This window comes from Brachyistius frenatus, unplaced genomic scaffold, assembly GCF_029030835.1.
Source record: "Brachyistius frenatus isolate BFR_SWC_R1_liver_20210118 unplaced genomic scaffold, ASM2903083v1 Contig_93, whole genome shotgun sequence".
In the NCBI taxonomy this organism is placed as follows: Eukaryota; Metazoa; Chordata; class Actinopteri; family Embiotocidae; genus Brachyistius; species Brachyistius frenatus.
Window position 1 is genome coordinate 1,282,132 of NW_027210692.1, and position 24,677 is coordinate 1,306,808.

At 43.1% G+C, this 24,677-nt stretch overlaps 2 protein-coding genes across 3 annotated transcripts; one reads left to right on the forward strand and one right to left on the reverse strand.

Annotated features, from left to right (window-relative positions):
* The first annotated feature begins 1,817 nt into the window (after positions 1–1,817).
* On the forward strand, positions 1,818–14,254 carry plpp2a (phospholipid phosphatase 2a). The gene is made up of 6 exons (XM_069710572.1): positions 1,818–1,997; positions 11,792–11,943; positions 12,132–12,394; positions 12,996–13,053; positions 13,745–13,921; positions 14,066–14,254. Exons 1-6 carry the CDS (start codon positions 1,937–1,939, stop codon positions 14,213–14,215), a joined length of 861 nt encoding a protein of 286 aa, XP_069566673.1. The 5' UTR covers positions 1,818–1,936; the 3' UTR covers positions 14,216–14,254.
* Positions 14,255–18,036: 3,782 nt separating this feature from the next.
* Positions 18,037–24,041, reverse strand: LOC138627929 (TLE family member 5-like). 2 transcript variants are annotated; one of them, XM_069710580.1, is made up of 8 exons: positions 23,889–24,041; positions 20,925–21,022; positions 20,754–20,817; positions 20,277–20,321; positions 20,119–20,181; positions 19,874–19,948; positions 19,010–19,268; positions 18,037–18,117 (listed from the first exon to the last, which is right to left on the reverse strand). In XM_069710580.1, the coding sequence occupies exons 1-7, from the start codon at positions 23,913–23,915 to the stop codon at positions 19,029–19,031; spliced, it is 612 nt and encodes a 203-aa protein (XP_069566681.1). In that variant the 5' UTR covers positions 23,916–24,041; the 3' UTR covers positions 18,037–18,117; positions 19,010–19,028. The 2 variants fall into 2 exon arrangements, with proteins under 2 accessions (XP_069566681.1, XP_069566680.1); XM_069710579.1 differs by lacking the exon at positions 18,037–18,117 and having other exon boundaries at positions 18,994–19,268.
* Between the last annotated feature and the right edge of the window lie 636 nt (positions 24,042–24,677).

Below are 24,677 nucleotides of genomic sequence, written 5' to 3' on the forward strand. Positions count from 1 at the left end.
TACACGCTTTCGCCTTAACCTGAAAGCTGAGGATTGTAAATATAGCAAACTGCTGTCTGCAGCACTGTCCTTTACGGCTGTTTTATTTTTATATTTTCAGCGAATTGTTATTTATGTGTGTTGGTATTATACGCCTAAAACTAACTTAAGATGTTCCCGAAAGCTTTTACTTTTGAATTGTTGGGGTTATTGTGTTTGTGTGAATATTTAACATGTGGGAAGAATATATATATGAAAAAAAAAAAAGAGTACTTTTATGTCACTATTTTCCAGCATTGTTGCCTCATCAAGCTTTGAAAACGTTCATACCTCAGACCTCTTTTGTGGCTTAAATGCTTGTAACTATATTTCAACTTTAACATCAACGAGCAACCTTGGCAGCAATGTTTATAACTGGGATGACTTCCAGAGGTGAAGTTATCTTTGGTTTGCATTATTCGTACATTTGGGGCATTAAAATGTGCACTTCAATACACGAGACACCATTTCATCAATAAAACTGTACTTATGCTGTGCAATGATTCAGTATCTGGACTTAATTTACAAAAAAAAAAAAAAAAAAAAACATGCATGGTTGAAGTTTTGTTTTCAGTCTGGCAGGTTGCTTTTATTTCTCTACACCGGACCGTTTACTCGGTATCTCTGTAAAACTTTTTTTTTTTTTTTTTCACAGCAGACATTTCAACATGTCATAAAAAGCACGTTACCAGTAATATTAATGATGTGCTCTATTTAACTGTCCCTGTGTGAGACCGGATGCACAATAACCAGGACCTTAAAACTGAAGCATCTAATTGAAATCGAGTAGTTTATTTCCAGCAGAAAGAAGAAATAAAATCTCAGCTAAAGTTAGAAATGATCAAAACAATCATCTTGAGTCAAAACCATAACGACATGTATTTATTTTTTTTTGGGGGGGGGGGGTGGGATTTACCGTGAGTGATTACATTTTTTTTTTAGCATTCAAATGTTATGCTGTCTCCAGAGTAAATGTACTCCTCTGCAGATCGGTTCGTTTTATACTGTTGACTTCATATAACGTGAATTATTACAAATTCCCCAACATGCGAGCAGCACATGTAAATGTTGCAGCTGCTCGGCACGGAACAACTTTTAATACTATTGTGGAGTTTAAACTACAGCAACGTGTTTCTGTCGTACCGGCGGATTTAAAATACGCCTCTAAAGTGCAATAAATGCAGGAGTAGAAAGAAAGAAAAAAAAATAGAAAGCATGACAAGGAAACAAAGTCCATTAAAATTGATTCATTGACCGTAGTACTCGATTAAATGTACTTAACAACATTCCGCCAGTGATTACGGTTTGAAAATCAGGTCACAGGCCTGCTGTTTGTGCCTTGGCCATACCACCCCCCCCCCCCCCCCCCAACAAGTAACCACGTCCTCGAGCAGGAAATGTCCGTTTCAGTGGATTTTGAATTTCTGGCGGACAAAGAAGAGAATGAGAAAGAAGAGAGAAAGTTTTGGGTGACTTTTTTTTTTTTTCCTTTCTTTCTTTCTCCCCCCCCCCCTCATCCTCCTCCTCCAGTTCACAGGGAAACTTTCAGAAAACCCAAGTCCCCCCTATCAGCCTGCTTTTTTTTTTTTTTTTTTTAGCACGCTGGCAGTCACACCCCTGTGCGTAAAACAGGGCAGGGAAAGAGAGAGAGAGAGTCCTCCGCTGCTCTCACCTGGGAACAGCGCAGTGCACAGGACAAGACGGAGAGAGGCGGGGAAGCAGGCAGGTGAGGCAGCGGAGCAGAGCCGGAAGAACGAGCGGGTCGATTTTTTTTTTTTTTTTTGCCCTGATAGCGCAGTTTCACCAGGTGTTTCTTAGATTACAACTCTGCCGTCTGCGCTACTTTTCTTTTCTTTTTTTTTTTTTTTTTTTTTAAAACGCGGTTTATGTATGAAAGTGACGCAGCGTTGGAGGAAACATGACGGAGCAAGGGAAGAAGCTGATTCTGATCGTGGTGGATATTCTTTGTGTCATTGTTGGTGAGTGCCTACCCTTGATCTCTCCCTCCCGACAATATGGCTGAAAACCTGATTAGTTCCAGGCAGGATCTTATTTACTTGTACTGCGGACGGATTGTTTTTTTGTTGTTGTTGTTGTTGTTGTTGTTTTGTGTGCGGATGAATCAGTTCCTCCAATAAAATATATATATATATATACAAAAAAAAACTTTTATAGAATAGTTTGCACAGTGACGCGCGGGATTACCCCCCCCCCCCAAAAAAAAACCAACACAAACATCTGATTTATAGATCTGTTGCAGATAATCCGCACGTTGCTTCGCTGCAAGATTAAAATAAATGATACTTTCGCCTTTTTTTTTTTTTTTTTTTTTTTAAAGAAATAATTCTCTTGGGTCTAATAAGTAAAGTTTTCGGTCGCAAAGATGACGCACAATTGTCAGTGATTTTTTTTTTTTTTTTTTAAACCGCAAAGCGCAAGTCCTCTTGTCCAAACAAGCCAAACAAAGTTTCCCAAGACTGCTGCTGTTGATCTCTGGGTTTCTCGGAGGTGATTTCCTCATTGAAATGATTTGGTTTAAGACAGGACTTGCTATCTTATCTCGTCTATCGTCCTCTCGTAGCGCCAATGTTTTGACAGCCGATGATTGATACCTGCAAGTAATTACAAAATGCAGTTTGGCTGAGCATCTCTGCGTATCGCCTTTGTGTCTTTTCTGACAAATGTTAAAATCCTGTTTTGGAAATGTGCGTGTGTGTGTGTTGAGGGTGGGCTCTTGAGTGTGTGTGTGTGTGTGTGTGTGTGTGCGTGCGCGTGCGTGCGTGTGCGTGTGAACAGGCCTGTTGCGACTTGCTGTGCACTCTGCAGGAGGACGCAGAGCCATGAGCAGAGGTAGTATCTTCCAGCTGTTGGTGTCACATCTTCTCACTGCTCCTTCACGGTGACGCTGACAGAGCTTGCAGCTGAGATGGTGAAAGAGGAAAGCTTGACACCGATGTCGGATTCTCACTCTAGTTGATGTTCTTTTCGATGCTTTCAGGGTGAAAGTACGGGGTTTCAAAAACCGGTGGAATCCCTGTAAAAGCTGAGACGACCACGGGGGGGGGGGGGGGGGGGGGTTTCGGCATTTATGTGTTTTCTTCATCTAGTCGTGTACGCATCTGGTGACTGACGGGGAGGAATGATAATGACTGTTCTGCCCTCGACAGAATGTGTGTGTGTGTGTGTGTGTGTGTGTGTGTGTGTGTGTGTGTGTGTGTGTGTGTGTGTGTGTGTGTGTGTGTGTGTGTGCGCGTGTGCGTGCGTGCGTGCACACCTTGGAGAAGTCCACTGTCAACGCCCTGCATGTTCATTTTGTTAAAGGGAATCTTGGAAGAGCTTTGCTGGGGGGTGAGTGCAGGAAGTGAGACACAATAATTATTTCTGATAGATAAGAAGAGATCAGTCGGGTTTTTCTTTCAGCTGTCAAGGAGTCATCGTCCCCTCCGCGGATGAATACACACTTGTAAAAAGAACTCCCGATATGGAGCCCTGAGATCAGAGATGAGGCATTATGACTAAAGTGTTCTCCGTAGGCAAATTTATTTTCTGTGTGACTAATCACCCCGCAGTCAGGGGTGTGAAAGTGAGTTGCCTGTGGTTTGTGTCCGGTTGACATGCAGGTCTTTCAGAAATGAAAGTGTCCTTTATAAATGAGTGATAGTCTTTATAATCTGAGTCACGCCGGGTGTGAACCGATATCGCGGTTGTCGGGTTTATCGGAACACCGGTACATTTCATGTGAACGTTCAACTGAGCTGCAATTTGCTGCCTTTCCTCGTTTTATTTTATAGCAATTTGATTTTGAGACTGTTGTTGGAACAACATATGGCTTTATTTCTTTACGGCACATTAGCCTCCAAGTAATTGTGATGGATATTTGCCATTATTATGAATAATAATCAATAGCTGCGGTCCGAGACCAAACTCGTGGAAGAACAAGCACAATTTTAAAAGTATTACACTACAGCATTCAAACAATGTAAACAGGACTGCAACATACCGAAGTTGTCAAATTCAGTTGTTGTTGTTTTTTGCTCTATCAACTCTCTTTAAACCCTGAAATATTCAGTTTGTATTTTACGCATAGAAAAGCAACAATTCTTCACTTTTTGAGAAGCAAAAACCAACAATCAATCCATTAATTGAAATGGCTCTAGATTTATTCAGCACACTAATCAACCCGGCTGAGTAATCGTTCCAGTGTCACCGAGTGTAAAAAGTTCACTGTGGCACAGCATCAAAGACTCGGAAAAGGCCATGTTAGTTGCACATTAACATGCTGTGTATTTTACAAAAAACAGGCCAATCTCACACACACACACACAAAAAAAACCCCACTTCATCTTCATGTCTGACTTCTTAAAATCTTTTTTTTTCCAGCCTTGACGTCTTTATTTTTCTACTCTCTCGTTGTTGTTTTTTTTGGATTCTGCTGGGGTTTTTTTTTTCCCACAAGAGCAGTGAACTGCTGTAGATCTGTGTGTGTGTGGGGGTGAACTATCATCTGGTTTGATTCCCCCTCAGTTACACACACGTGTGTGTGAGTGTGCGTGTGCGTGTGTGCGCGTGCGCGAGTGAGAGATATGGCAGGAATGTGCTGAATATCCAGATTGTAACCGATCTGTTCGTTCTTTCGTTCCTCGCTCTTCCTCTCTGCAGTCAGACCTCCATCCTATCATTATTTGTCAGCACCGCACACAGCAGACGCGCCGTATTACACGTGCACATAAAAACATGCATAACTTGCACATCCAGACTTGAATTGACACGAACAGCCCGCACTGTTCAGCAGAAAGTTTGAAAACTCGGCTGCGACTCGGGCCGCTCGCATTTCTATCTAATTTCTAAACCAGCCAGCAGATGCTTTGCTTGGCTCAGCAAAAACAAACAAACCGGGAAACTGTCAAGCCAGAATGTTTCTGAAAGGAGAATAATAGTTAAAAGGAATATTTTTTTTGACGTTTTGGAAATACTTTCTTGCCTAAAGTTAAAATGTCAAAACTGATACCGCGCTCGTACGGTAAATATGAAAGCAGCCAGAAGACGCTTGGAGACTGGAAAGAAAAAGGGGAACGGCTAGTCTGGCTTCACCTCTAAAGCTCGGGTAACATTTTATATCTCATGCTGTGCTGAAACCCAGATATAAAAAGGACAAATTCATGTTGTTTTTTTTAATGGAGTAATTCTCGACTTTGGTTTGGTAACAATACGACTTTTGTCCAAATTAAACACGAAAGAAATGCATACAAGATGTTTCTAGATCTTATGATAGGTCTTTTTTTTTTATTTTTTTTTTTTACAAATAATGAAAGTGATATCATTTTTCATCTAATTCTTGACGACAACAACAAAAAAAGCGAACGTACGCATTTCCAAAATGTCAAACTGCTCCTTTTTTTTTTTAAATTGTTCCCTTCTCTGTTTAGGAAAAGTTCTGTTTCCAGTTGTTGACCTCACAAAGCTGAAACAAATCCATTCGGACAGACTGTCTGAACTCGCTGCTGTCGGCTGTGACGCGGTTGCGCTGCTGCTCGTCTCGGTTTAACGGCAGTGTTTTGTGCATTGAGAGACGCTGAACTGTGGCCTTCCCAGCTGCCCGTCGACAGGAGCGAGCCCAGCTGTCCCTAACCCAGAATTCGCTGGGGGTTGCGGCTTCGCCGCCGCTGTTTTCATTGCGGCATCTGACTTGTTTTATCCGGTCTGTCCAGCAGCGGAAGAGAACCCGTACATCTCACGACGGTTCAGAAAATAAACGAGAACTTAATCGACTCCGTTCCTCGTCTGTTCGCGCCTCTGAGAGGAGGCTGCAGTTTAGTGCCAATACTTAATAAATGAACAAATCTGCCATCACGCATGAAATATTATTGCAGATATCAGCAGTGTATCTCGCTGTCCACGCTTTTTTAAATTTTTTTATTTTGTATTATTACTTACTTGCTTTCACTATTCTTAATGATTGATCCGTATCGAAATATTTGCAGAGGATCTTTCCATTGATGGACGGAGTGATTTAATTGACTGATCGTTTTAGCTCTGACTGTGTGAGATGACATGCACCGTGCTTGCGTGTTCTGTTGTCTTGTTTACTGGTCGCTGCACAATCAGGACCGAAGCTTTACAGAAGCATCTGAAGAGTTTAGTATGAGAGCTGTCAGCTGTCATGGTGCAGAGTTGACACGGCCAGTGACTGACAGCAGCTGTTGTTGTTTGTCTCAGAAAAGCGTCATTTAAGGTATGTGACATTTCACACACACGCACGCACGCACGCACGCGCACACACACACACACACACACACACACACACACACACACACACACACACACACACACAGAGTATCTGCTTCTGCTTCTGCCAAATACATGTCAGAGTCAAATGGGAAGTGTGTGTGTGTGTGTGTGTGTGTGTGTGTGTGTGTGTGTGTGCGTGCGCACGTTTTATAACATGCATAGCGCACACACACACACACACACACACACACACACACACACACACACACACACACACACACACACAGGCTTTATATGTGCAGATCAGCTTATCGTCCTCTCTGGTTTCAGAAGTTCTAGTCAGCCCTGCGGGCGTTTCACGTGAGAGCGAAAGAATTATTTCTGTTTTTTTGGTGTTTCATTAAAGGTCAAAATCCCACGTCAGTGAAACAGGAGCTTCTAAAACCTGCATGACTGATTGTTCGGAAATCAAACTACTGATGGCTTGGATGTAATGCAAACTACGAAGTCCTCAGAGGACATCCCGTAGAAACCACGCGGCACAAGCCTTTAAACTTTAATGGCAGAACATTTTAAGAAATCATTCACGATGTGCGTCAAGCACACGGAAACAAACAACAGATGCACTGCGCTGTATGTAACAGACTTGTTCTGATTAAGGTACGTACTTATTGAACAGACTTTTTTTTTTTTTTAGAAATGACCCAATTCATAGTGTTAACTCACTCTATATGGGAGCTATTAAGCAAAACAGAAAAAAACAACAACCATTACCTTCAACTAGAAACGGGGAGAAACTGTGAGCCCGACTCTGCCTAGAGGTCACAAAATGGTTCAACTCTAAAGCTCGAAAGAATGACAATTTACTGTTATCTTTTGTAAGAAAAAGTTATTTTTATCACTAATTGTGTTGGATTTTCCCTGAAAAAAAAATTCCCGGCCTCGCCGGAAGTGATGCGCTTTCTTTGCAACAACAGTTTTCATGGATTTTTGTAGCAGTCCGAAACTCATGATGAACAATGATGACCGTTATAGACCGAGAAGACAAAAAAAAAAAAAAAAAAAACATTTGAAACTTCAGCAACAAACTATGAAGGAAGTTACAGCAGTGCACGCACTGTTTACTCTGATTTCTTGGCAATGGCGTGGAGAAAAAAAAAAAAAAAAACACGGCAATGAGTGCAGAGGATTAAAACGGCCTCCAAAATAAACAGAAGAAGGATCTCCACAAGTTAAATATTGGTTTTCTGATCACCTCGGTGTGATGCGGAGCGCCAGTCACAAATCCCTGTGAGCTGACAAAGTGTGAGGTCGCCCGGTGGACCCGCAGCTCTCACGGTCACCTGTTGAGATTTGACATTTCGACCTTCAGGCGAATGTTCTCATCCGTCGCCCGTTACCCGTCTCCGGTCCCAACAGATCTGGAGCTCTCGAGATGGGCGCCCCCGGTGCCCACCGCGTGGCCCCACAGCTTCTGCCTAGATCACTCCGTCTTGAGAGTCGCATAACAGGAACACTCCCCCCCCCACTCCCTCCGTCCTGCGGGGTCAGAGGTCAAGGGGAAGTTGTACTTGTGTCTGATCCCAAATTCCATGATGTTTATTTTCTCTGGAATCAGGGGCATGCTCTTGCCAGAAGAGATTATGAAAGCGTAAAACAATACTTTCTCTTCTTTTTTTTTTTTTTTATCTCGCCCGTGGACGTTTTTGTTACAGAAGAGAAAAAGTCAGCAGAAACTTTGTGAGAGCGTTCGTCTTTTAGAAATGAGATCAGAATCAACTATTACATTGTTTGCAACCGCAAAGGATTTTGGAGAAAGTAGAAGTCGACAGCTACATGTAGGATGATACAAACTGATACAGGCCACCAAATAATCTAGTTTTTTTTTTCTTTTTTTCAACAGTACTTGCATTAAATGCTTAATGCTAGTAAAAGGAAAAATATAAAAGAATTCATAATTACAAGCCAATATCTTGTCATCAAAACAGGCTATTAGAGATATAGAATAAAATAAAAGTACTGTGTGTGTGTGTGGTTTAGTGTCACTTCTTGGTAAAAAAAAAAAAAAAAAAAAAACAACCCTCCAGTTTTGGTAATTTTGACATCAGTTAAAGAAGGAAAGGATCTTGGGAGGGACAGGGAAGGAAGGAAGGAAGAAAGAAAGAAAGAGAGGAAGGAAGATGGTAATAATTCAGGAAAGAATGAAAGACGGGCAAGAAAAGATATCTTGTGAGGGCTGATAATACTTTACAACTTCCAAACTGTCATATTTGACACACTGTATGTCACTAAGCTGAAGCGAGGTTCGTTTTAACAGTTTCTAAAAGTTGACACTTTGGACTTTGACTACTTCAAAATCATCTGTTTTTAAAGTAAAATCTGATCCTGCAAATAGACCAGATTGCTGAACTTGCTGAAGCTGGCTCTTGATCTTTTTTTTTTTTTTATTCAACTCACTGGTACCTGCTTCTCTAAACTCTTGGAGACAAAGTGTGAATTTCTTAAAATACTTAACGTATTGTACAAATTACAGTCAACATAGACCGTCAGCTTCCGCTATATCTCGTCTCGGACGGGTGTCAACATCATACCGCAGTTGAATTTGTCGTCATTTTCTTTTGCTTTAAAAGCTCGTTTGATTAGAATTTACGTTGCCGAAGGGTACAAGTGATCATGTGCTGCAAGTAAAACAAACGACGGGTATTTGAAAATGTCAAAATAAAATGAAAACGGGTTGGGGATTAAACCTCGGTGAGAAATGGACCGAAAAAGAAAGCGGGAAGCGTTTAGGACGTCCCTCCATTAAGCACGTAACCCTTTAGTTAGTGGATACTTGTGCTCCATGAACAGGCAAATCAAGGAGAGATTTGTTTTAAGTAATTTGGGGAATGAATCCCTCCCCCCACCGCCTGACCCAACCTCTGGTAGGGAGAGGCCCCCCCCCCCCCCCCCCAGCACAGGCTTATAAAAACATACCAGGCCTTCTGTAATAATAGAGCAGATAAAAACAGCCAGTCCCGCTCGGACAATAGGAGCCCTCCACGGGCTCTCAGGGCAAGTTTGATATGAAGGGGGATCGACTTCCTCACTGACTTGGTGGTTAAATAAGCCTCCGCAATGGTGACCGTGTACGTTTTGTCCATCCACATCTCCAACCCCCCCCCCCCACACACACACACACACCCCACCCCCCGGCAGTGTGAAGCCACTGGAGACTTGGGAATAAACGTTATCCTTGCAGCCTGCAGAATAAACACTTGGTTGGGCTTTCACTTCAAAGAGGAACCGAGAGCACGCTTGACCCGCTGGCATAATGGACTCGGGAGACGCGAAGCGCAAAGGGGAGGGCTTCCTCTCGTGAAAAGAAATTCCCCGCTAATGAGGATACCGTTTGTCACCGGACATCATTAGCGGCACTTTGTGACCGGTGTCGCATCGATGAAGCCCTCCGCGGGCAAAGCGCTGGACGTTTCTCGTGTCATTTTAGGGATATGCGAAGCAAGGGGGCATGGCAGACCGTTTGAAAGAAAAACATATACACATTAACATGAGCAGTTTTATTTATTTATTATTTATTGCAATCAATGTCAATACAAATGACCCAATTTGATGTGAAGCAAGTTTTCTTTTTAATTAAACTGCAGTGTACTGGGTTCATGTCGCAAAAAAACACCATAAAATAGAACCAGGATCTATGAGAGTAAATAAAGTCAACTTTAAAAACTCAACAAAGGAGATTTAGAGTCAAGTTACTATTAAAAAAAAAAAACAGTAAGTTTCTCAATGTGTCCATCTGGAATGATTCTATTTCCTTCAACCCTTTTATTCGTCTCATACGATGCGCTCGGGCATTTTTTTTAAAACTTATCTCCAGTTAAATTTGTGTTAACTGTCCACTTTTAGAAAGCAGTGCATGGAGCTTTATTTGAGAGGAGATCCCAACGTTTCTAGAGATATTAAATGTGTTGCGCCGAGTGAAATACTGAAACCCGATAAGCCGTTTGTACCATCATATATATATATATATATACACGTATTAAGATATTTGAAACGGTCATATCATGCAGGGATGTTTATATTTTCTAAGTTTATGAAACCTAGTAAGAATTTTTATAATTTAGAGTTTCATACAGCTTTTTTTTTTTCCACGTGTAACGCAGTTTTGTGCTTTTATCATGACACGGTGTTGTTCTCGTCTGACGGGAAGTAAGAGGAGACACCTGACTGGCTGCCGTGACGTCAAGACTCGATTCACGCTCTCAAGCCAGTAGGCACCCACGTATGCCGTGTGTCCACGTGACGCAAATGACCTGTCCGGAACATGTGTTTGTGTGTCTTCACGTGGTTTCGTTTAGTCGTGCTCGTCAAGAGCGGCGGACGCGCAACTCTGGAGGAAGGAAGCAATCTGTTTGTAGAGATCAGCTCTTATGGAATTACCCAATAAATATTACAGCTCTTCTGCTTGACAGAACAAAACTCCCATTCCCTGCCGTTATTGGCCTCGGCGGTTCCGCAGGAAGTTCTTGAAAACAGGAAAACTATTCAAAGGTCGTAGTACAGAAAGTTTCTGACATTAGCCCTGCAGATTGGACTATTGTCCTGCTCGGATTTAAGAGACAACTTTATGTTCTCATGCTGCTGCGCCACGCCGACTGTTTTTTTTGTTGTTGTTTGGACTAAAAACTGTTGTTTTTTTTGTGTGTCTTTAAAAAAAAAAAAAAAAAAAAAAAAAGCTCACGCAAACAGGTTGTCATCACAGCCCCATAAATATGCTTTTTTTTTTTTTTCTGCGCGGTAAAAAAAACAAACCAAAAACAAAACGTTTATATCTGTCAGGAGAGTGTGTACGAGCGCGTTTGCATGTCTTCATAGACGAGCGTATGTGTCCCAAGTCCAGTTCTCGGCTCCCAGGCCCTTCGCGGCGTAAACGGGGCCCCGACGTCAAGAGGTTATCGTGTCTGGCGCGTTTCCATGGCGACAGGCGGTTCCTCTATAGGAGAAGTCAAATGTGACCCGTTGAGAGGCGAAGCCGTCGGCACCGATGACAAATTCATTTTGCCGGGCAGACCCGGGTGATTCTGGCCGAGACGAGCCCGTCAGTGTGTTCTTAGCTGTTTCCTGAGCTCATTGTGCCGAGCTGAAATGGGTCTGACCCGCTTGTCAGGATGGAAACTCCTGCTCTTACAATGAAGTCCCAAAAGACTGCAGTTTTACTGCTGTCGCTGTGCCTCCATTAACTTAAAGCGGTTACAATCGCTCATCGTCGTTATTTTACTTGTGCTTTCACCGTGAGCCACCGTGATATCCCCCCCCCCCCACCCACCCACCCGCAATACGTTTTGCGCGGCGGAAACGAGAGCAACAATTTTTAACAATTCATTTTCACCGGCGTCATCAGAAGCAGGCGCTCCGATCGCTTTACAATTCCTAATTTGCTTTCACGAGGTCGTCGTATTATTTTTCATCCCGTTTTTACTTTCACGCTGTGCTCATGTAAAAAAAAAAAAAAAAAACGCTGATCTTGCCGTTCCGTCTCTTTCTGCAGCGGCTCTGCCCTGCGCCATCTTGACTCTAATGTTCAGTCCTTACCAGAGAGGAATCTACTGCGATGACAAGAGCATCAGCTATCCCTACAGGAGAGACACCATCTCCCACGGAACGATGGCTGCGGTCACCATCGCCTGCTCCATCATCATTGTGAGTCCCAGCGTTTTTTTGTCTCGTCTCGGGCCCACGTGAACGCCGTGATTTTATAAAGTGCTAAACGAATCTGACGATTTAAGGTCATTTGCGTATCACTGGCAAAGATGGCGTTCCCAAATGATCTGTGAACCGTTTTTCTATCTTGTTTTTTTGGTTGTTTTTTTTCCCCCTTTACCCCACAGATCACCACAGGAGAGGCCTACCTGGTGCACATGAAACGCCTGCACTCCAACTCCCACTTCAACCAGTACCTGTCCGCTCTCTACAAGGTGGTGGGCACCTACCTGTTTGGGGCGGCCGTCAGCCAATCGCTGACCGACTTGGCCAAGTTCACCATCGGTCGCCCGCGTCCGAACTTCCTGTCGGTGTGCGCCCCGGTTAGCTGCAGCGGCTACGTCCTGCAGATCAACTGCACCGGCAGCCCGCGCAACGTGACCGAATCCAGGTGGGCCGACCTCAACGCTGCGCCGCCTTCGCTGTCCTTCACTGGCAGTGTGCAAATGAAAAAAAACACCCTGATCTCGTCAATAATGGCTGTTTTTAAAGGTCCAGTGTGTAGGATTTAATGGGATCTATTGGCAGTAATGGAATACATATATATATATATTTTTTTTTTATATAATTACTGTATTTAAATGTCATACTATATAATGTAGCCAAAATCTGATAAAAAAAAAAAAAGGTCATAGTATCATCTGTAGTCCAAAATTTGATTTAAATTTTTTTTTTTTTTTTTTTTAAAAAGTCATTCTAGCATGTCGTTCAAAAATGTCATAATATGGCAAACTGAGTCAATAACTCGGGAACATTCAGTCAACAGGATGTGACCTAGAAAACAAGCCAATTAGCTTTCGACATATTTAGTTTTATCGGTACGGCCCAATTGGGCCCAGTGGTAAACCAAATGCTTCGAGGTTATTCGGTGTACGTGACGTCATAAACCGACTCCGACTGTAATCTTTACTTTTATTCATCGTTGTCTTGTATTGTTAAAAAAAACCAAAAAAAAAACCACTTTACAATAACGCTGCCGTTTCGCTCCGCAGGTTATCTTTTTACTCCGGCCACTCGTCCTTCGGGATGTACTGCATGCTCTTTCTGTCGGTGAGTGTGTCTTCGTCGTGCGAGACGTTCTCGCTGCCGCGAAAGGACTGTTTACCAAAAACACACAGATCGGCCTAAACAGGAGGAGGTGGTCGGCGCGGATACGCAGCGCCGGTTTAAAAACACCATTGTTGTCATACTACACAACTGTACAATGGACGGAAGGTGACAGATTTAATACTTTAATCCCCGTTTTGAGTTTTCAGGGGGTCAAATTCTGAAAGGTTGCTTGTACTGCTGAAGCACGTGTTATATTCACATCTACCACAGAATCTGTATTCTGCATTAAAACACTCTCTTTCTCGGATAATTAGAATTGAAACGCATTTCAATGTCAAAACCAATAAAAAAAAAAAAATTAAAAAAAAGTCACAGTGATAAGATTATAACGCAGGTATTTGTCAGTGTGTGTGTTTTGGGGGAAATTCTAGAATTAAGCACATAAGAGTTTCAAGAATAATGACTTACATTTTCTTTTTTAAAACACGGGTGGGGAAAAAAGAATTAAGCAAAAAAAAATTGGAGAAAACAACAGGTTTTTATTGACCATCACCTCTCCAAAAAAACAAAAACAAATAGCTTATCCTTTTAAAAGTCCAAGAATCTGCAGCTCCAGTTATCAAGACGATTTAAAATGTGTTTTTTTTTTGGGTTTTTTTTTAATTCTTTTTTTTATTCCTTGCATGTGCAGCTCTACATCCAGGCCAGAATGCAGGGGAAGTGGACGAGGCTGGTTCGACCGACCATCCAGTTCTTCCTGATGGCGTTCGCCGTGTACGTGGGCTACTCGCGGGTTTCCGACTACAAGCACCACTGGAGCGACGTCCTGGTGGGATTTCTGCAGGGAGCTCTCATCGCGGTGCTCAATGTGAGTGAAATTCCAGCGTGGTTTTGAATCGAAAGACAACGATTTCGTTATTGAAGCCGCAGCTATTTAAAAGCTACTTCTAGAATTATGGTGGAAGAGTTATGGCTGATCGAAAATGATTTCTCGATTCTTTTGCTCCTACAGGTCCGATACGTGTCTGATTTTTTCAAGCAGCGCCCTCCGCGCTGCACTCGGCCCGAAGCTGCGGAGATCGAACACCTTGAGCGTAAGCCGAGCCCGCGGCCTTCGGACTCGCAGCACGGGAACCACTACAACTGCTCTGGACCCGTATGAGCTCTTTTTAAGAAAATTTTTAAAAAAGTGTTTTTTTTTTTATTTTTACAACAGCCACCCCCCCCCCCCCGCCCCGCCTTAGCTGCTCCTACTAACCTGGGCCCACACGCTTAACAGCAGCTCCATTACAAAAAAGGACACACGAGCGCCCCCCCCCGGCCCCCTTTTTAGACGCCTTCCCGACAATTTTACTGTTCTGAAAACTCCCCCAAGATTCCCCAAAACCTGTCGGGACAGAAGCTCCTCCGTCTGCGTAATTTGTGGGGGGCGCGTTTTGCAAAAATTATGTCTGATTGATTCGTGTCTGGGGTTTGTGCGACAGTGTGCAAGTGATTTGTTTTTGTTTATTTTTAATGTTTATTTTTTGTTGTTGTTGTCCTGATTGCAAGTGCAAAGTTTCAGATAAGTGCGGGACAATTTATGCTGCGAGTGAAACGGAAAAAGGTGACCGGCCGCTTTAGAAGATCTGTCAAATTTCACAAGATCGTTTCTGTCCTTGAGTGACAAAAAAAAAAAAAAAAAAGAAGCCTGGGAGGCTGAATGTTTTCCACTTCGTCAGTCAGATAAGACTGTTGCTACTTTATCTACACTGGAGTTAGATTGTATCCGCCCGTCCCGAGACTTTTGTCATTTCTCTCTGCGGATGTCTCCCGCGTTTGTACGTCTTTAGAAGATGCGCAAGCGTAACGATGGACTACTTCCACTGACGCGTGGTATACGTACATAATGTATAGTGCTAACATTTTCACTTTGTTTATACCTTCTGTTATCTAATAAATTGTTGTGCCGTTTTAAGAGCGCATTGCCACTAATTTCGCTGTGACACATCGGTGACATTTCCTGAGCCGGCAACTTTTTGCTCTGTAAACGTTTTTGTTTTCGAGTGACAAAACTTTACTTTTAAAGATTGTCAAAATGGAGATGTTACTGGAGCCTGTTTATCACATAAACTCAAAGTGTTTTTTTTTTTTAGCTTCCTCGTACCTGAAGTGCAGAGAGTAAATACGCCTCCCTTCCCTCTTCATAACAACGTGTGTAACCCAATTTTGAAACTGTGCGCAATGTAATCATTTCTTTTCCTGCGGTGCAGTTTCTCCATAAATACGAGCCAGCGTGCTTTTAGCGTCCGTGTGTTGCTTACTGCTGCGGCAAGAAGAAAGGAGCTAACTCTGCGAGGAGTCACTTCTGGTGACTGTCGGCAAGGGAATGCTTGTTTGTTTCCTTTTCTTTTAGGTATTCTGTGCAACGCGGTGACGCAAGGGTTCATGCCTGAACCTGCCGCCGACGGTTGCGGGATTCTTCGCTGCGGAGGGAACGGGACTGTTTAATTTCGATTCCCGAATATTGTGTTGGGTTCTCTTTCACAACATGTTTATCGACCAAACAGAGATGACCGTTCTCAATCACGTCTTTTATTTGTAAGGCACCAGAGAAGCTTCCTTACTGCTAAAAGGTTGATTCATTCTCATGAGAGTACACAGTTGCTTGTTTACATCTTTGCTTTTTTTTAAATTTTTTTAAATTTTTTTAAATTTTTTTACCCCGGGTATTTTAAAATGAGACCGTGTTCATAAACACATTTAACTGTTTTTCGTTTGCACAAAAAAAAAAAAAAAAAAAAAAAGGATAGAACATTTACAAACCTAGAAAACAATGTTAAGTGTTACAGCCTACTGAGAGAATGAATGGGGGGGAGGAGGGGAGGGGAGGAGAAGGGTGGGGGGGGAGGAGAAGGGGGAGGAAGAAGAAAAATAACTGGAAAAACGACATGGTATACAACATTGTGCCTCTCTTACTGTAGGCTTGTAATGCACACATACAACACCAAAAGTCTTCCATGATACACACGTTAAAAAGCAGCTTTGAGACATACAAAAATGCTTTAAAAAATATGTATATTGATATATTCATATGTATACAAATTGGCCCTTCACAGCAAAACAAACACACATACCATCATTCACATGTCTGAGTTTTGCCAAAGGAGGTTTTCTACCGAGACCGACGTCAGTACAAAGAGTGCGAAGTTGACTCGACCCATCTGTCCTCGCGCTCTATATATTGAAGTCAAATCTCCAGGGAGGGAAACTCGTCAAGCTTCCCAACACCGGCACGGACGGGAAGAAGGGGGAAAAACAAAAGAGCACCGAGCCACAACTTAAGCGCTTTTCAACTTAAAACTACAGAAGAAAGGTTTTTACGCTCCCCGTCTCGGGACACGCTCCGGAAAGCACTCACATTTTAAGGAGGGACAAGCCGACACCTGCGGGCGCCAGGAAGCGAAGAGGCAAACGATAATGCGATTTAACGCACAGCAACAGACCCTCTTCAGACACCTTCGTTAGTTAAGGTCACGCTACCGATCAGTGGGAAAAAGCACTGCTGCCCTCTGCTGCCCAAACGACAAACCGCCTCTCAACCTTAAAACTTCAGCCAGTGTCCCGCCTCTACCGTGCCACTCACTGCACACGTTATTAATTACAGTTCGCACACAAGAACTCAACATACCGACCAGTTTTATACCAACAACGAGCTGCGCATGCAACTCGCTGGATGTCACACAAACTTTGAAATGCAACTGCCAATTTCAGGAGACGGCAATATGTGCATCCAAAAAAAAATAGTCATAGTTATCTTTTGTTTTCCGAGGTGTTCCTGGAGCGGTTATCGAACATTAGTTTAACAATTTCCAGCTGTAAGCAGCTGTTCCACTTTCTTTGTGTATTGCATTGTGGATTGAGTTCCTTATTAGCATGCTAAAGAAAAATTAAAAAAAATCAAGCATACAGTTTAGACTTTTTTTTTTTTTCCACTTTTTTTTTTAGAATTAACATTATGTCCTGAACCCACACTGCACACCGCAGGTTTTAAATTTGTGTGCATTGCATGTTTCAGACCTAAAAGTCCTGGATCACCGATTTAATTGAAATCAGTTGAAGTTCAGAGCCACATTTAGCCTAAAAGAAGGGACAACATATACTCAAATAGGGCCGGGGTAAATATGGTTAAAGCTATCAATAAATGTGTCTGGGTGTTTTCCAATGACGATAAATATCATTACATGGTTGTTGTATGAATATGGTGCTGAATATCTTATGGTGTGAAACGTCTGCCTCGACTGTCCCATCCAGTAAGGGTGAATAAAGCTGTGATTGAAGCCATATTTCAAAAAAAAAAATTCTCTCTACAATAATAAATCACTGTCAAGCCATCGGAGAATTCAAACACATTTTTTTTTTTAGTTTTAGTTTTAAATCAGTTGTATAATGGACACTTTTGTCCCACAATGCAATAGAGGAAATGGAGGAGCTGGTCAGGGGTGAAAAAAAAAAAAAAAAAAATCATACCCTGTGCAGACGATGGCGTGAAGGCTCAGAAAACATAGTTACAGTATTTCTTGTTGGTAAAAATAAAAAAAAAAAAAAAAACAAAAACAGGGCATTTCAGTTCTTGTATACCAACTACAACTAAATTAGACCATCCAGATGAGTATATACTGAACAGTCTGTGGAAGGAACACAGAAAACTCAGAAATACAGCACTCGTCTGTCTGTCGCAACCATCCGGTTCTGACATTTAGATCCTGTTCAAGTTTTGTTTAAGAGTGGACCGGCAGGAGCAGAGGAGGGGGATGAGGAAAATACAAAAGGTGCTTTGACAAAAAAAAAAAAAAAATTAAATTAAACAAGTGTTTTCTTCTGTCCAGTCACATTCACTCGAACACGCAGACACCTTTTAAGGTCTAATTATAGCCTCACGAAAACAACATGTCAAAAAAAAAAAATTAAAAAAAATAAAAAAATAATCATTTTTTTTTTTCAGAGCGTTAAACTCTTGTCATTTAAAGAAGAGACATGGTCCATGATTCCATGAAGCACGAACAGCAGCAGCAGCAGCTCAGCCTACGAAACAAATCAAAAACTCAAGCCGGGGGAATCTTACCATTTGTACAAACTAAAGATTTTAAAGGAAAAAAATTTTTTTTTTTTAAAAATCCCCATTTCTCTGGGACTGAGGTACACAGCTCAGGTAATGCATCCAGTGGTTGGTCGTATGAAAAGGTAAAAAAAAAAAAAATGTTTGAAGGGCTTCAGGTTCCAAGAGTGTAAATTAATGGTACTACTGACCAAACAGCTCCAGTCAACATTTTTCAATTTGGACTAAAGGTGATGGAGCCATTGTAAATTATAAGTGGAGGGAAAGAAGAAGTTATATGGAGCTGAGATGTTGCTAAACTTGCTTATTATGACTGGCAGACAGCAGCCAATAAGAAACAATCACAGGGACTACAGAGGACATGGAAATAAACACTGACAACAGATCTGATAACCAAAAAAGAAGGAAGAAAAATAAATCTGAGATAGGCAGATCCATGTACTGCTGTTAGGCTGTTTCCTCATCAGCTCTCTCTCCAAATGGGAAAACATTTATCCCGTTTAAGCCTAACAACAATGGCTTACACTAAAAAAAAAAAAAAAAAGAAAAAAAAAAAAAAAAAAAGAGTATCTATTTTAAAGTCTAGAAGCCTGAACCGAGTCTATTACCACTAAATAATAAGAACATTTAATTCTCAGCCATTCAGGAGTTTCATCCTCTGCACATCCAAAAATTTCAGCTCCGTCCTCTTTGCTCGTCATCATCCCTGCAGTTACTCCTCTACATCAACACTCAGCAGACAGGCAGCCAGACTTACATCAATCTCCATTTACAGTTAACAGTTTAACCCCCCCCCCCCCCCCTCCACCACCACCACCCCCCCCCCCCCAAAAAAAAAAAAACCATCCCCCTTCAAACCTCCTCGCTGTATTCTGCACTAGTCTGACTTGTCCCCGTCCTCTCCTCTGGGCGCTCTCTCCGCCGCGTCTCTGGCCTTGTCCTCCTTGACCGCGGGGGGCTGGCCGTGGGAGTAGTTGGCCAGGATGGAGGAGAGGGAGAGCAGGCCGGAGCTGGAGGAGACGGCGGGCAGGGTGGGTGGGGTGAGGCCCAGGGGCAGCGGGGTCACAGGCAGGGCCAGGCCCTGGAGCTGGGACAGGTGTTGCACCTGGAGCTGTTGCTGCAAACACGAATGGTAAAGATGCAGTGAGTTGACACATCTTCACGTTAGACGTCATGTACTGTGATGTGTCGTATCTTTGCGATTTTAATTATCCTTAAATGGATGGATCCTAACGTTTGACATTTAAATACATGTTTGCAGTTCATTTAGGAGCCGAGCAAAACATTTCAAATTTTTTTTTTTTTTAAATAAGGCCGCTTCGGCAAACTACACATTATAGAGGTTATACGTCTCTGAAATTTTTCCCTGTAATACATATTTACGTACATATTTCCTGAGTATATTACCGGAAGGAAAACCGTAAAATCCTTTCACTAGTTTCAAATACTGTGAAGCAGAAGTGACATATAAAAGCTAAAAAAAAAAGAGAGTTGCGTTAGTGCAAAATAGACCCTGAAATAACGAAGTGGAGAAAATAGTTTTGTAAAAAAAAAAAAAAAAAAAACATCACGCCTCTCGTGGAGACGGACAAACTGGCCAGCAAGACGGCGGATTGTCTCCGGCAGCCCGATTAAACCGGAAAATCACGCAACAGCATTGGGTAGACGGTTTGGGTGCGAGAAGGCAGCGTTAGAAAGCACCGGCTCATTCGCGCTGCTCACCCGTATGATGGAGTTCATCTCCGGCGGTGTGACCTGCTTGGCTCTCTCTATGGCGCCCATGACCTGCTGTTGATGCTAAAACAAAGACACCACACGGTCACGCACAACTCTGTACGAAGCACGAGAGAAGGCGCTTCGGACGGTACAAAAACCGTCAATTCAGATTTCCTGGTTTGCACGTTTAACTGAAAGAATAAACAGTTGAAATGTGAAGTCAGTCGTGTGTCGGGAACCGCTGTCATTACCTCCTGCGACAGGTAGGGCAGCACCTGAGCACAGATCCCGTTCAGTCTCTTCACTATTTCAGCCTGCAAATAAAGAAAAAGAAAAGATAATATGAAAAAGGTCAGACAAGTGAAGGGCGCCACAAGAAGAAGGACGGATGACAGGAGACAGCGGTTACCTGTTTGTGCATTTCGATGTTCAGCCCGTATGACATTTCATAGTACTGCAACACAGAGAGGGAGACAGAGACAAGAATCCACTGAAGCTCTACTTTCTGTACCTTTTTTTTTATGCAGTATGCAGACACACAAACAACAAATTCTTCTGAATTAGAAGACGTTCTTATACGCGCACATTTTGCAGGATAGGTGGACAAACTATAAAACCAAGTGTTTATATTTCTGTAATCGATCATTTGCCGTTAAGAGAAGCCTTCGCAAGCATTTATGTCTGGCTCATCGAGTGGTGCTTTGTGAATTGTGTGAACCGATACATGAAGATGATCCGGACAATCCTGTAAGCGCGCTTGTACTTCTAAGCAGAGATCACGACACTTAAAAAGACTCTTTTGGTCGGTGTATAACGGGGGGGGGGGGGGGGATCAGATCGAGCAGAACAGCCACGTGTCGCCGGCAGAAGTTAACGCCACACTTACCATGATATAATGACGCTGCATCTCTGATTTTTCAGAGGCCAGTTTATCACACTCCAACTTCAAACTGAGCACAAAGAATAGAAACGTTAAAACGACACTCGGTTTGGGAAAATGTTTTCGGGCTGAAATCACATTAGAAGCTGCTGCGTGTGCGGTTGCGTTGCTGCGCACCTGTGGTACTGTGCTTGGAGGAACTGGAACTCATCCTTGATGCGGTCACAGGAATCGGAGGTGGTGAACTTGAGAGGTTGACTGGACTGAGAGGACGCCTGTGAGACAGAACAACATGGTCGGTTTGGTAGAAACTCGCGCGGGGACGTTAATTGCTCTCGAAAACAGCCTCACGAGGGGCCGATTCTCTCGCTCGTCGGCTGCTGCAGGTCCAAAACTTGTATTCGGAAATCATTGCTCGGATTCGCAACCTTTGCCTTCCCGTTCCGCGGCCAAGAAAATGAATAGAAATGTCTTTTGCAGACCAGACAGCGCGCGCGCGTCCGCCCTGCTGCGGAGTTGTGTCCGTTTTTTTAATTTTTTTTTATTGAAAGCATGTTTGGGTTTGTTTAGAAACGGCACTTTTGACCTGTGAAGATTAATCCCTCGAGAGGATAGCCAAAATGAAGGTCAGTCTGAACGGCGCCTCACGTCCGAGTCCGCGGCAGAAAATGAGATAAAAGATGGGAGACGGTATGTTCGACCGGAGCTCCGTGGACGTCCGCAGCCATTTTAAAGACGCCGATTGTAAAACATCGGCCTGGCTCTTTTCGTAACCACAAAGTGTGCGGTTTGAGGAAATGTGTTTACAGGAGGTTAAGTGTCCCCACGCTGACCATATGCGAGAGGTATTTAGCGGCTGCATTAGAAGTCTGGTTATGTACAGACTAAACTTAAACCATCGGTCCAAAGCTGTAATCCAGGGTTTATCCGGGTCCCTAAACCTCATTAGTTTCTAAATAAGTGGCACAAGGGCAAGAGGTTTCCAGCTGGATTATGGGATTGAACGGAGAAGATGGGAGTCACCCGGCCGCGTAGAGGTCGAAACCCTACATCCAAAATGCTATGCACGCAGTAAAGTGCAAAAATGTAGAGCCGAAACCAGTCGATTCGTCACCTGGATGACAGGAAAATACGGGGAATCAATGACAATCTAAACATTTTAGACACCATTATACAATTAGGTAAGTAAATAATAAAAGAAATATTAACTGGGTCGATCTATAACAAAAGTTGGCCGCTTATTTCAGGTAAAGGTGAAACAATTGGTCGATCCAAAGACAACAGTCAAACTACTTTACAGTCAAGAAAAGGAATCGAATTGTTTAGCACTTCCTGCTTCTGAAAATGTCAACACTGATCGCATTGCTGTCTAATAATAGATTATTTGAGGATGTTAAACTGGGCTCGCGGGATGTTTCCTGAACCAAACTGATTGATAGTGAACATAATTGATGGTTGAAACTCTCCAGAAATGCACAATCAATAGCAGAATGAACTTGAAGAAATCCCTGGTGGTGCTCTGCGTATTATCAGCATGTCCGGAGAGGACAAATAGTAAAACGGCATTACAGTCGGTCCGTCATGTTCATAACAATAAACTGAAACCGAGCTCGTCAACAAGGTTTATTTCCTCAAGGAACATCTGCTACGCGGCAGTCACATGTTGAAACTAACCAGCAATAATATGCAGGTGCTTTCTGGAAACAAAACTCGACATGTGACCTCACCGAGCAAAAACGCCTCTGCAAGGTAACCCGCCGTCTTTTTTGAGGCTTCACATCGTTTTAAAGTGGGTCGACAAAACAAAATATCTGAATATGTCACCGTGGCAGCTTATTTTTCCGCGCAACTCCCAGACCTTTTACACAGCAAGTCACTAATCAGTTAATCTAAATTATAATCTGTCGATTTAGAACGAATAACAATTTGAGATTTGGTCCTAATAGCGCGCTTGTTCGTTTTAATTGACCTACATATGTTAAATTACTTTTATTAAGTTTTATCGCTTTTAGCACGACTATTATTGTGCAGTTTTAAATTGTCGTTTTAGGCTGCGTTTTAACATTTATAAACTCAGGTTGCTATTGGAAAATAAGATCTCGGTCTCAATGGGGATTAATTGATTAAACACAAGTAATTTATTGAATATGTATTACCGATTGATGGGAGGGGGAAAAAAAGAAAAAAAGATTGAGCCATTATTGTAGGAGTGTTTACAGACACCTCATTCAAAACGTGGCTCGTTTTTTTGTTTCTTTGAGCAAATGGTTTAATAAAAAAAAAAGAAAAAAAAAAAGGTAATTTTCTTCACTGGGAAGTGAATGATTAGATTACAGTTAACAAGCAGCTTTGGCGGATGTAATTAAAAAGGTGTCTTATTTTGCTTTAAAATTTAACCCTTAATTTACAGGGTGTTTTTTTTTCTTCTTCAAGAAAGTCGTTTATAGTTTGACAAAATGTGAAGTGAGACCCAGCCAAACATTTGCAGCGTAAACTTTTTTTAAACATTGATTAAATCGTAATCTTTTTAACCACCGGGTGTCCCAAATCGGTTTTCATGAAAATAAAACTGCCACCCTATCGTGTGCGATCTGATTCGTCGCCAGTGGGGAAAACGCAGTTCGATCGGGCTTAAATTTAAAAAAAATAAATAAATAAAAAATAAATAAACGCGTTTAATTAAAAAAACGCACCAACTCTCACCGACGATCAACTTTTCAATTAGCCGCTTCGTGAGCGGAGCTAGCTTGACGACAGGGAGGGAGGGAGGGGGGGGTTGCGGCGGGCACGAAGCGTCGCATCTAAAACATCTAAACCTCCATTTAAAGTTTCAAGCCGCGTCACAACGACGACGGGGGGGAGGGAGGGGGTAGATGAGGGAGGGGGGGGTCCTCGGGTCATTGCGAGACAAGCTTTGACAGCTAACCTCCAACCCCCCCCTATCTACCCCCCTCCCCTCCCCTTCACCCCCCCCCCCCCCAAAAAAAAAGCGGCTTCGTGTGTAGCCTATCAGCTGTCGGCTTCTTGCTTTAGCTTTAGCGTTAGCTCCCGTTTTTTTTTTCTTCCTTCCAGCCCCCCCCACCTCCTCCTCCTCCCTCCCCCCCTCCCCCCGCGGAACCGAGTTTCAACCGGCCGACTTACCGAGTGCCTTGATTGAGGAAACATCATGTCAGCAGTGTGTTTCTCCGTCTCTCTTTCCCCCTCCTCCTCCTCCTCCTCCTCCTCTCTCTCTTTCGGTCTGATCGAACAACCAGGCTACAGCTGGCTAAAGCTAACGGGTCTCCTCCTCCTCCTCCTCCCACCCTCCTCCTCTCCCACCCCCCACCCCCCCCCGCCGCTTCAGATATTAATAAATGATCGGAGACGCTATTCGCACTTCGTACTCTGTCATCCTTTTTGTTTTGTTTTTTTTTTGTGGGGGGGGGGAGGAGGACAAAAATAAAAAAATAATAACGTTAAGCTAACGTCAAAAGCAGCGGGAGCCGAAGATCGTCCTCCGGTCCGCGCAGTCGGGAGAGAGAGAGAGAGAGAGAGAGGGGGGAGAGAAAAAAAACCCTCGCTGGCTCCGACGACGACGACGACGAGCAAAAAAAAAAAAAAAAAAAAAAAAAAAAGGCCAACAAAAATAAAACGTCTCTTCAAAGGAACATCAGGGGCTTTTTTGTTTTTTGGAATAACGCTGCGCCTCCCCGGGGAAACCCTGGATGTTGACACATGAGCCCCCGACTTTCCTCTGCTTTGAAGAGAAGAGCAGCATCACCCGGAAAACAAACCGAGCGGCGGAGGAGCGGGCGCCCCGTGTGGCACAGAGATGAACTGACCGGCTTCGTGGCTGCGGGCCAGGGCCGGAGACAAGAGGGGGGGCAGGGGGGGGGGGGCCGCAAAGGCAGAGTCAGACACCACGGGCTCTCAGAAAGTAAGTTTCACCCT